General features: G+C 39.7%; 1 protein-coding gene across 1 annotated transcript; it reads left to right on the top strand.

Moving 5' to 3' along the window:
- Positions 1–1,989: 1,989 nt before the first annotated feature.
- LEPROTL1 (leptin receptor overlapping transcript like 1) lies at positions 1,990–10,705 on the top strand. The gene is made up of 4 exons (XM_038400288.2): positions 1,990–2,152; positions 5,112–5,190; positions 6,994–7,180; positions 8,257–10,705. The coding sequence occupies exons 1-4, from the start codon at positions 2,137–2,139 to the stop codon at positions 8,371–8,373; spliced, it is 399 nt and encodes a 132-aa protein (XP_038256216.1). The 5' UTR covers positions 1,990–2,136; the 3' UTR covers positions 8,374–10,705.
- Positions 10,706–12,322: the final 1,617 nt, after the last annotated feature.

Here is a 12,322-nt window from a genome sequence, read left to right as displayed (position 1 = left end):
GTTAAGGGTGCCTGGAGGTAATTTTGTGTCCTCGGGTTGTTTTGTTAGCAAAGAGCGATGTTGGGTGCAGGTGGGGCTGAAGGAGTGGAAGGTTATTACACCCCCATGGAGGGCACCTTTCCTGGGGCTGAGCCAATCCCCGCAGCTCCTGGGGCCCCCTCAGAGCAGAGGGCCTCTCCACAGCACACAGGCCTCTAATTCCAGCCCTGCTGATCACAACACACGCTCCCTCCTTGGCATACGTTTTAATGTAAGGGCTGCAGTGCCCAGAGCCCAGCCTGTGTCCCTTCGGCCTCCTAAGTGAAGTCACAGTCTCAGCTGGTTACACGGTGTGGGTTAAAACCTGGGTTATTTACAACAGCAGGAAGACAAGGGCTAGCAGCTCAAGGCTAACCTGCCACACAGCCTGGGTTGAACATGAGCTGGTAATCCAAGTTAAATTCTGAATAGTTGTGTCTTCTCTGCTGTTTTAACCCAATTTAGCGATCCTGAGTTAAGAACACGCTTTGTTTGGAGCCTAGACAAACCTAAAGAGTGATGCTCTTGTTCAATCAAAAGTTATTGGGCTCGCTAAAGGACGCATTAGTTGAAATTTTGTGGCTTATGCTCAAATAAATTTGTTACTCTCTACGGTGCCACAAGTCCTCCTTTTCTTTTTGTGGCTTGTGTTATTCACTAGATAAGAGGTCAGTTTAGCCCTTTCTGGTCTTAACAACTGAATCTACAGACCCAATTTATGCACTATAGCTCTCATTTGTGTTAAACTTTTTCAATATTGTAAACCTTCTGTGGGTCATATAGTGCCTAATGCATGAAGCCAGAGGTTCTCCACCTTTTTCTTTCTGAGCCCCCTTCTCCCCCCAGCGTGCTATAAAAACTCCTTAGCCCACCTGTGACACAAAAAACAGTTTTTCTGCACAGAAAAGTCCAGGCTGGCATTAGGGGGCAGCAAGCAGCCAAGCAGGGCAATTGACCAGGGCCCCACACCAGAGGATACCTTGTAAAGCTAAGTTGCTCGGGCTTTGGCTTCATCCCCTCATGGCGGGGCTCAGGCTCAGGTTTCTGCGCTGGGCCCCATAGCGTCCAATGCCAGCCCTGCTTGGCAGACCCCCTGAAACCTGCTTGCAGCCCTCCATGGGGCTCTGGACCCCCAGCTGAGAACTGCTGCATTAAACTTAAATGTAGACCACACCCAATCCTCCTCTTGAAGGACTGAGCCTTAAATGTTTTTGGCAAAACGTAGTAAATTGGTTTTGCTTATTGAGGACTTGAGCTACATATAGATTTGGAATATACACATGTTCAAAAAGCATGTTGGTCATGGAGGGCCTTTTTTGCTTTGTACCAGCTGCTCCTTCCAAGTTCCTTTGCTCTGCATTCAGCATGCAATTACATTTTTGTGTGGCTCCTTTGAAAGGCATCCTTACACATCCAGCAACATGTAAAATTGTTCACGCTGGAGGGAGGAGCCGGCACTCTGTCAGCTGTAGAATTGCCAACCTCAAGCATTCAAAAATCATGACTCAGACCCAAGTGAAATTTGTCTGAAAAATAACAAAATAACAACAGTGGGGATGTTCTGATTTGTTTTCAGCATCCTGGTCTGGCTCACAGTGTCAGCCAACCACAAGGGCTAGAAACGAACTTGTTTTACAGAAGAGAGTCTCCCATAATCACGGGGCTCCAGGAGCTGGGGTGTAAGGAAAGCACCAAACGTTGTGCGACTAATGCTAATATCAGGGGGGTTGCAACATTTCTGGGGTAAGAACTGAGGCTCGGCCGGCATCTGCGCCCAGCAGGGAGCGGGCCAGGGCCAGGCGGGAAGGGGTGTGACTTGGGCGCCGCATTTTGCTGGTCTGGGGAGGCTGAGTAACCTGTTGTCCCTGGGCCGGGCAGGAGTCCCCGCTGCAGCACTGGCCCTTTAAGCAGCCGCCTCCCTGCCCCGCGCGCCGGGCTTCGCAGCCGCCCGCGTCACAGGCCGGAGGGGGCGAGCTCCCGCCTTGGCGGCTGCGCACTTCTTACCGGAAGTGTTGTCTCGCCGCATCCGCACTTCCGGGGGTGGGGTCGGGCCTGCTGTCAGCCGGCGGCCGGCTGTGCGCTGAGGGGCGGAGCGGCGGCGGCGGCGGCACTGGCACTATGGCCGGGATCAAAGGTGCTGGGGGCAGGCGGGCGCCCCTGAGACCCAATGTCCCAGCTACACCCCGTGCCCCCAGGCATGGGGGGAGCCGCCGGGGCAGCGCCTTCACTCCCCGCTGCGGGGCCGGTCTCCCGCAGCCTCGGGTCGGGTCCTCCACCCTGGCTGGCGGGGGAGCGGTGGCTGGGCCGGGCCGGGCCGGGGGCTGCGCGGAAACGGCTGTCGGAGCTGCCTTGCCGCGAGGGACCGGGCGCCGCGCTGTGAGCGCTCTCGGGGGGGGGGGGGGGGGAAGACTAGGTCCGGAGGCCCGAGTGGTCCTTCCCTGCGTGTGGCTGATCCAGGTCAACCCAGTACCCAGCCCGGGGGTTAGCCTGACGTAGCTGGTGGAGGCCAACACAGCCGTACCTTGTCCCCACTTGGGTTTGACCGCCAGGTAGCCGTTTCCACGTGAAAACAAAGCCTTAAGCCTGCAGCACTTGATGGGTTTACCCTTGGCTCACGTTCGTGGGGGCGCCTTTGCAGACAGGGGGGTCAAACTTTAAACACGCACAAACAGTAAATTCTGCAAGAAATATTACTTTTGCTTTCCCTCGCTCCTCCAGTGAAAGTCATCTTCTGGCTATTGGCAAGCTGACTCCTCAAATCCTAGATTTACTCTAATCTTCATTTGTATTGTATCTATACAACTAGAATCTCCAGGAACATTTTTCATAAATCAAATCCTAACTTTAAATGGACCGAAATCTCTTGGGGAATACCTTATGAATCTATGAAGTTATATAATTCTGATCTCAGGATGAGAGATTTACAATGAAGCCAGCTGGCTGGTTAAGAATTGGTAAGACTTCAGCTTCTTGAAAATCTGTCCTTTGCCTCAAAATGTTTTCAGATAACAATGAATACATGGAACCAAAAGCACAATAACTTAATGGGAAGCAGGTTTAACATGAAATTTAACATATTTCTATATTAATAATTCCTTTGTTTAAAATTTGAAATGAGCTAGAAGTAGCCTTAGGTACTAGCTCTGCTTCTGAGATCTCACTGATTTTTGCTGTATAATTGTATTTTCTTTTAAAATGACCCCATCAATAGAAGAAATCGACTGAGTGTACGGGGTAAACAGTAATGTGCTGTGGGCAAAATGCAGTCAAATTAATGAAGAGCCTGATTCAGAGTCCTTTGAGGTCAGAGTTTTTGTTAGCTCCAGTGGGCTTTGGAATCCATAAACAAACCGAATAATCCATTTTGAAAAATATGAAAGAAAATACTTTTTACAATTCCAAAAACTCTGTTCACTTCAATTTTATTGTCTGAATCCATACTGGGAAATGGGTATGTATATACCACATAGCTTCATGAGAAACCTCTGTTCATTTTCTAGCTTAATCATACCACCAAAGTTAAATCACATTTTTCTCACAATAGGAGTAATAAATAATAACCCCATGAGGTTACCTGAAGGGACTCATAACCTCTCTTGTGCTTCAGAAAGTCCCAAGGTGGATATGACCGTCCCACTTGCATCATCTTTAAGTATTAACAGGTGAAAATATGTAGCAAACAAAGAGGTGAAAGCCTCGTTTTAAATTACATTCAAAACTTCATCTAATATAGACTCTTTTAAAGTTTAATATAAATGTTCCTGTAACCAAAGTTACATTTTTGTGTAGTGTTAAATACAAATGTACAGAACCTTTTACTGTAACACCAATAAACATCTCCTTAAGTTAAATATGAAACAAATGAGAAATAAAATGTTTGCTTATAATGCTCTAATGGCTTGGAATCGGTGAAAAAAAATCCGGGAACTTGAGTTTCAGTAGATACACAAATGGTAGCACTTTAAAAGATTTAATTCTGAAAAGCATAGTAGCTGTAAAATTTAATTTGGCTGTATATCAAGTTAACATTTTCATTGGTAAATAACTGAGCAGTTTTAAAAGGACATTGGTTGATAGGATGTAAAATGAGGATTTAAAACGATTACACTTTCACATCAGTCAAGGTGAATAGCTTCTATTTTCTGATTAAAAAAAAAAAACATTTCTAGTAGATGCAATTACCATACTTTATTTTTATATAAACGTGGACATCTGAATGTGAAATAAAATTCTGAGGTATATGTTGCATGTGACTTGACACTAATTTAGTCAAATATAACTTCAGAATAACTTTAAAAAAAATCACATAAGAGAAAAGGTTTCAGAACATAGCCTTGTGAACAATTATCAATCTCTGATCTGATACTAAACAATGAGTAAGCATAAGGCAGTGAGTTTATACAAAGGAGGCTGGGCTTCTTTGCTAAAATCTTATTGTGCTAAGTGAATACAAGTCATTTAGAAATATGTCCAGTTATATTTTTTGCAAGCTTGATTATGGGATATTCCATTCAATAGGCATGATTTGTGGCTCATTTCAAAGTTCAGCCCACTGGCATTATTAGTGTGACATATGTTTTTCACAATTCAAGTAGTTGAATAGATTTCCTTCAAACATGCAAAAAAATTAATCTTCTGTCTAGCCCCCAGGAGTTTTTGAGCAAGTGAAAAACAGAATTATTATTGAATCTGTTTTGCAACCTTAATTACAGCGTATTCTGTCAAGCAAATGCTGGGGAGGAATGAGATCAGCTCACCCCAATCTACTGCAACAGCATCCATTGATCTGTTCTAAATGTTTATAAAAGTAAAATTGACTTGGATATTATGGGATACTCTGTAAGCTCGAAAGCTTGTTTTTCTCCCCAACAGAAGTTGGTCCAATAAAAGATATCACCTCCTCCACCTTGACTTTGAAAGTCTGTTAATGCAGCAGGAGGAGGCTGTTATGGGAATGACACCCTTGACTTGTGTAGATATTGTTCGGCTTTGCCAATAGCCAAAAAAATTGTTAATGCTTTCAGATTGTGTATTAGTGTTCCATGTGGTCCAACAAACTGACCATCCTGTTCTTAATTTGTTTTCCTTTATAGCTTTGATTAGTCTGTCCTTTGGAGGAGCAATTGGACTAATGTTCCTAATGCTTGGATGTGCTCTTCCACAGTACAATAGGTAATGTATACAGTTTGACCTCATGCCCTTTCACTACTGAATAGTCTGTCCTCCCGATCCAGTATAGTGAAAATCCTTTTGCTGCACACTCGCCTGTTCCTATAGGCAATTTTTTGATTATGGATTGAAAATGTTGGAAAAAACAAATCACCTGTGAACTAGTTTGCAGCTATCTGGTCAGAAGAGGGAAATCAACTAATATTAATAGGATAGTCTTAAATACAAACCATTAAGGAAAGCATCAGAAAAATATTTCTCAAATACTCCTTTTATCCTATAACCTCTGTGTACTTGCGATTGACATGGGTTTTAGCACGTATTGAAATGGGAAATAGAAATGTATTGCCAGTGTGATGGCCACTTTGTCCAACAAGCTCTATTTGAATGTATCAGTGAATCTATCAACTATCCATGTTGAACCTGAGTTGGTCCCAGAATATTTGAGAGATGAGGAGGGAAAGGTAATATCTTTTATTGGACCAACTTCTTGGTCTCTCTCACCAACAACAGTTGGTCCAATAAAAGATACTACCTCACCTCCCTTGTCTCTCTCAATTCACTGATAGACAAGCTTGTAGACCATCTAGCCAAAGGAAAGGCCCTTCTAGTTTCTTCCGTATACCAGGTCTGTTTGATAAATTGTCCTGCCCTTTCAACTGATGGTAGAATGAAAAAAATATACTAAACATCTCTTGCTAGGTAGGATGACATCTTGCACAGTTGTTATGGGATCAGTTGTCCTCATGGGTCTGTGTTTTGGTCTGTAGCATCCTTTTCCCTGCTTTCTGTGTGTTGAATATCAGGTGTAGTGCTAAATATACTTTGTATGACCCTTCTTATTGAGTGAACTCTAAACTTAAAATATCTGCCAAAGTATTAATTTTCCAAGTTCTTAAAAATATTATGGAGGCATTAATTCCATTGCTGTGCTTTTTTTTTTTTTTTTATAAATGTCTGTGGAGAACAATTGTCTCCATCCACAGATGATTTTTTTTATGGGCAGCTTTTAAGTGCTATAAAGCTTGGCTTGGTTGCTAAAATATTCAGAGTGGAGTTGATCATATCTGGTTCTCTTAAATGATGCAATCACGCTCCCAGAAAAACATGGATGGATATGTCTTTCCCTTCATTGTGTGCTTAAGAAACCATATCGGTTTAAGTGTTGGCAATAATGGTTTATTTTATTAACAAATGTTATGGATGTATGGATTACATAATGGCATTGTTACACTTTAACATTTAAAATGTTAAAATATCTTGGCACTTGATTATTTTTAGTAATGATAGCTGGATTTGTTTTTTGTTTTAAATGTTTCAATACAAGTTCATGAAGCGAAGGGAGGAGCAGATTGAGATCTTTCTCTATAACTTTCTGAGAACTCCCTCTTAACCTGTTTTCCTCCACTGTCATTGAGGTCAGCTGAATCAGCCCCAGGCTTGAACATCTGGGACTATTGCCAGAACGTTTTCATCAGTGGGCCTATCTTGGTTACGGAATTCACTTCCCACATAAATGAACTGGAGCCAATATGTCTATCAGTTCATGCTGGAATGCCCCATTCTTAAAGTTTTGCCTGAATAGGAAAGCGATTAAAAGGGGGTTATAACTTTGCAGTGGGGCAAGAGACTAGTTCTTAATATGCTTTGTACAGCAATCACTATAGTAGGGGCTTCTTAAACTTTCCTGTTTCCTGGGTGGTCGGATAAAAGTATAATCTTATATCAGGAAAAGCAACAATAAAGTATTTACTGAGGAGAAATGGGAATATTAACTCTTGTCTTTTTTTTTTTTCTTTTCCCCAGCCAATACTGGCCACTGTTTGTTCTGTTTTTTTACATCCTTTCTCCTATTCCATACTGCATAGCAAGAAGATTAGTAGATGAAACAGATGCTACAAGTAATGCTTGCAAGGAACTAGCAATATTTCTTACAACAGGCATTGTTGTCTCAGCATTTGGACTACCTATAGTATTTGCCAGAGCACAACTGGTTGGTAATATTTCCATATGGGAACATGTTCTTTGCTAAATGATTCTATGTTGTGTAATACTCTCTCTGAACTTAAAGTTTTGCTGATACATTTTGATATAACTTAAACTAAGATGTTTAGAGTGTACCTGAGTAGATGAAAATGTATATAGCACAACAGCAATATAAAAACTTACCCCCAGAAACAAAGCTACAAATGTTCCAAATAATGTGGAGACCATTTGTGTAATAGTTAGAAAGGATAGTTCCTTGGTAGTCAGCTATTTCTCTTTCTTCTTTTTGTTAGGCTCAGTAAACAAAAATATAGGATGTCAGAGTATGATGAAAAAATGAGTGGCCCTCATTCTAATCAATGTATAATTCTCTTCAGTCCCTCAAAACACTCTGTACTGCTTTGTATTCTTTCATTTACACCTTTTAAAAAAAATCTAGTCTTCTTCAATTCCATTGAGAAAATCAGAAAATAAAGTGTTGCTTTTTTTAAGTTCTTTCCTATAGGGAAACCTCCAACTAAAGTGTGGTTTTCAGAAGTGCCTGAGGGAGTCAGGTGTCCAACTTCTATTGACTTTTAATGGCTTCTGAGCACCTAATTCCTTTAAATGTTTTTTAAAAATCCCACTTAGTTACCATGATAACTTTTTTTTTTTTTTTTTTTTTTTTAGAGGGCTGCATCTATAATTCTCTGTTTAGGCAAGTCTAGTACTGGGCTAGCAATGAAAGAAGCACAAGGATAGGTTGAGAGCAGACGTGTTTTACTATGTTATCTAACCTTGCTTGGAGCAGGTCTAGATGATATGGCAGTAAAAAAACAGCTGTACCTGTACCCTAGCACGTCCTTCATTGCTAACAATGTGGGGAGCTGCTCTGGTGCTGGACCAACTGAGAGAGAATTGTTAAAACATGTATCTGGGCTTTGTGGTTTAATTTCAAATCATAATATACAAACTTGCCCTTGCATCAGTGAGTTGTTACACTTCAGATGACATTCAGTAACTTTGCATACTCATTTTTGTCTCATTTGGTTGCTTCTGCTGTCTGTTTCTCTGTATATTTAACTAAATTTTTCTTGTCCACAGATTTTGTGGGGAGCATGTGCACTCGTCCTCACAGGGAATACTGTCATCTTTGCTACTATCCTAGGATTTTTCTTGGTCTTTGGCAGCAATGACGACTTCAGCTGGCAGCAGTGGTGAAAGGAGTTTAGTACAGAACTGTCACAGACATCTTGTCATTCAGTGGCCATCCATACAAATGAGAGAATGGGCAATAAGGAGAAATAGCATAGCAAACCTTGGGTGTATTTTAGATACTCCTTTTCACCTTGTTTATTGTAAGTATACTATCTTCACTGACTTGCTGATGGATTTCAAGGTTTCTATTGTTTGGAAAGACACACTGTTTTCACTTCCTTTTATCTAAATATGTTTAGTATCTCAGTTTAAACATTGTAATTGTTGGTTTCATTCTGTTTTTGTATTTATGCTACATATAAATGCTGAACAAGAATTTTTAAATGGTTTCCTTGAAAGTTTTTTTTTTTAAGAGCAACAGTAATATTGAGTTAAAAATAAAATGTATCTTTTTTTCCTTTCTCTTGACCATGGTGACTAAAATATGATGTACAAAGGAGACAAAGTAAACAATTGTACTGCCCAAACGGCAACATTGTCAATAAGCAAATGTATAGATCGTCGGTGTGTTTTGGTGGGGGTATGCATAATGGGTGGGAGTACCAGTTGTAGACTTTTCTGTTCATACCTCACTATGACTGAAGTATTGATGCCACTGGCTTGGGGATGGGGCAGCTGTTCTGCCAATAAGCAGGTAATTATTTTCTGGGATTTGATTCCTATGTTTTTAACACCCTTAAAGGAGTACTTCCCCCTTTTTGTTCTCAATTCTTGTGTGGGTGTGACATGCAAATCTCTTATCTGTAAGTTTATTAATGCTATAAAATGCAAAATTTAAATTGCATTGTTGAGAAAAGAAATCTGACATTTAATTCCATTTTCAAAAAATCTGTTGAAATGTTTCTATTTATAAGTATTGTATGTTTTTGGTCTTATGTCAACTTTTCACATTTTACCAAAGGGGAGGTAAAATGTTCATTTATGGAACTACTGATGTGTGTTTTTGTTTGTTTGTTCGTTTTTTTGCAGTGTATGCAACATATTTTCCCCACTTCCCTTTTTAACTTTATTTTATACATAGTATATATTGAGTAAAATGGCTTTTCAAATGTAGACTAACACTTAAATCATAGGTATTTAACTTAAGTAAGAAAATTGATTGCTATATTAATATACAGTACTGTCAAAGCACAACTTTTTTGCAAGTCTTTGACTGAAATGATTTCGTAGTGATTGTCAGTCTTTCAGTTCATGCATTATCTGTTAACAGTAATGTTATCTGTAATAATTGTAGTTCTTGTTCCATAAGGATATATCACCTGTAATTTACAATATTTAAGACACGTTTTCTGCATACCTCTCAGTTGTCTGTTTTTAATTGAAGCAAATCCTATTTATTAGACATTCATTGTGATAGACAGTGGATTAATGCAGATTAGCCAGGCTTGATTGTATTAGATGCATCAATAAAGCTGACCAAAAATACTTCTAAAATCTATTTTTATTCAACTTTTTTTAAAATGAAGATTAGAAAGCTAACTGTGCAGGCATGATAAAAATTGATTACTTAGGTCTTAATTACCAGTGCTTCAGTATAAAAAAGCACAGAATAAGTGGATCTTGGCTTATCTTGTTTGAAAGGGGATTATTTTATTTACATGGATGTAAACTAACTATAAAACTGACTATTTTAATATTGTATGTTGAAGATATTTAGTCTAGTGTGTACAGCTACCTGTCAGTCTACTAAAGCCACACAATGTTATGGCTTTGAGCGATATTCTCCATAGCTGTAAAGGAACTGAAGAATAAAGTCATAGATGTGCAGAAAGTGAGTCTTTAGCAGATAGCATTTCAGCCACCTGTAAAGATGTGTAACAGAAGAATCTGCTGAGTAAGGTGGAAATTTTCAAAAGTGCCTAAGTGAGTTATGAAATATCTCATTGACTTTCAGTGGGACTTGTCCATGCTTTTGAAAATCTTCTAAACCAGTGGCTAATGATAGTACTTGTCTTCACACAAAAGGTAGCACTTGTGACTTTGACAACTCCTCCCAGATTCTTGAATTTTTTTATGACCTGTCCCAGTCAGTTGCCCAAGAAATGAGTTATGTTTTTCCCATACCCACATTACTTTCCTAGTTGTCATTGTAATACCCTGTTACTCTTCAATTGATCACAATTTTTTATATTTAATAGCTGTGTATTTTTCTGTATATTTTCATTGACAGCATTGTGTTCTTGACCTTGCACACTAATTAGACATAGTGCTGGCTCTGGTTTCTAGGCTAGACACTTGAGAGGTATGATTTTTCCAGATAATATGCACTGAAATAGCATTGCCATCCTTCTATAGAGAACTTTTAATGATGAAACAATAAACATTTTAAATATCAGCTTGAGTTCTGGGTATTTAATTAAAATATACTGTTATTTTAATCAAAGAGTATAATCTGATATGTTTAAAACATGGATTGCTTTCCCCAACTTGTTTTCATAGGGTTGTCCTTGCTGTTGGAAAAACGTGCTTGTTTTCAAAAATTACTTGAGGCAGTTCTGTGAGCCAGTACTTCATTAATCTGAGGCTGCTGTTGAGGCTTATTGTGGAGGTTTAAGATTATATATTCATCAGTACACAATGATGTCCCAACAAACTCCAAAAAAGGCCATAAAAGATAATTAAAATGTTTAGACACTTTTCCAAGTCTCTCTCTCCCATTTTCTTGAATTTCATTTGTAAGATGTGTAATATCAGATACTACCTATCTAATTTAATTGTATATGCTTACATTGCCAATAGATATCACAATATGGGGACCTCTGAAATTCTTAAATTATATATAACAGTATGCTAAACCATACAGTATTTTATTAGTTGTAACCAGTGGATTCGCCCAAGCTAGCACAATTTAAACTCTAATATTCCACAGTAGTATGTTGTCAGTCAAAACTCTGGTATGTTGAGCTTCTGCTACATTTATTGCCTCAGTACACACAAGGTATAAGCATACTGATTTATAAAGAGTGGTGTGAAATACATTCATCAGCAAACTTCTGAAAATTGGAAAGTGTCTGTTTCTAACAAAAGAAATCAATGGAAATTGTGGATACGCCCTTTCCTTTTTTCTAGGAGGGAAAATTGATAACTTGATGGGGCCAAACCAGTTTCTGAAAAGCAAAAAACATGTATTTCTAATGTGTGAAATTTGATAAAAATTATAACAGATGGCTTCTGATGGTTGAAATTTTAATTTTCTAACCATCACTCATAAGTGAGGAAACGAGTGAGTCAGAGTCCTGTAATGGGTGAGGGAAGAACTTATGACAGTAACAATGAAGAGCTGCTTTTCTGGGGTAAATGAGATTCTTGGGACCAGTAGTAGTAGAAGTGTTAATATAGTTTGTTTATTGGAGGCAACTGAGTTGAGACTATTAAATTAGCAAATAAGGATTAGGGATATTTTAGGTCTAAACATAGCAATGGACATTAATTAGCACAATGGCAAATGGAATTTGACTAGGATAAGTTACTCTTGACTAAAATCTAAAATGCTCGTTGCAGTGGATAGAAAGTTGGCTAGACTGTCGGGCTCAACAGGTAGTGATCAATGGCTCCATGTCTAGTTGGCAGCCGGTATCAAGTGGAGTGCCCCAAGGGTTGGTACTCGGGCCAGTTTTGTTCAATATCTTCATAAATGATCTGGAGGATGATGTGGATTGCACCCTCAGCAAGTTTGCAGATGACACTCAACTGGGAGGAGAGGTAGATACGCTGGAGGGTAGGGACAGGATACAGAGGGCCCTAGACAAATTAGAGGATTGGGCCAAAAGAAATCTGATGAGGTTCAACAAGGACAAGTGCAGAGTCCTGCACTTAGGATGGAAGAATCCCATGCACCGCTACAGACTAGAGACCGAATGGCTCGGCAGCAGTTCTGCAGAAAAGAACCTAGGGACGAGAAGCTGGATATGAGTCAACAGTGTGCCCTTGTTGCCAAGAAGGCTAATGGCAT

This window comes from Dermochelys coriacea, chromosome 4 (assembly GCF_009764565.3).
Source record: "Dermochelys coriacea isolate rDerCor1 chromosome 4, rDerCor1.pri.v4, whole genome shotgun sequence".
Classification (NCBI taxonomy): Eukaryota; Metazoa; Chordata; order Testudines; family Dermochelyidae; genus Dermochelys; species Dermochelys coriacea.
This window is presented reverse-complemented; position numbering and strand designations above follow the sequence as displayed.

Excerpts from the sequence above, each read along its gene's own strand:
- LEPROTL1 (XM_038400288.2), top strand. Across the intron at positions 5,191-6,993 it reads GCTCTTCCACAGTACAATAG|CCAATACTGGCCACTGTTTG; the intron begins GTAATGTATACA and ends TCTTTTCCCCAG. Across the intron at positions 7,181-8,256 it reads TATTTGCCAGAGCACAACTG|ATTTTGTGGGGAGCATGTGC; the intron begins GTTGGTAATATT and ends TCTTGTCCACAG.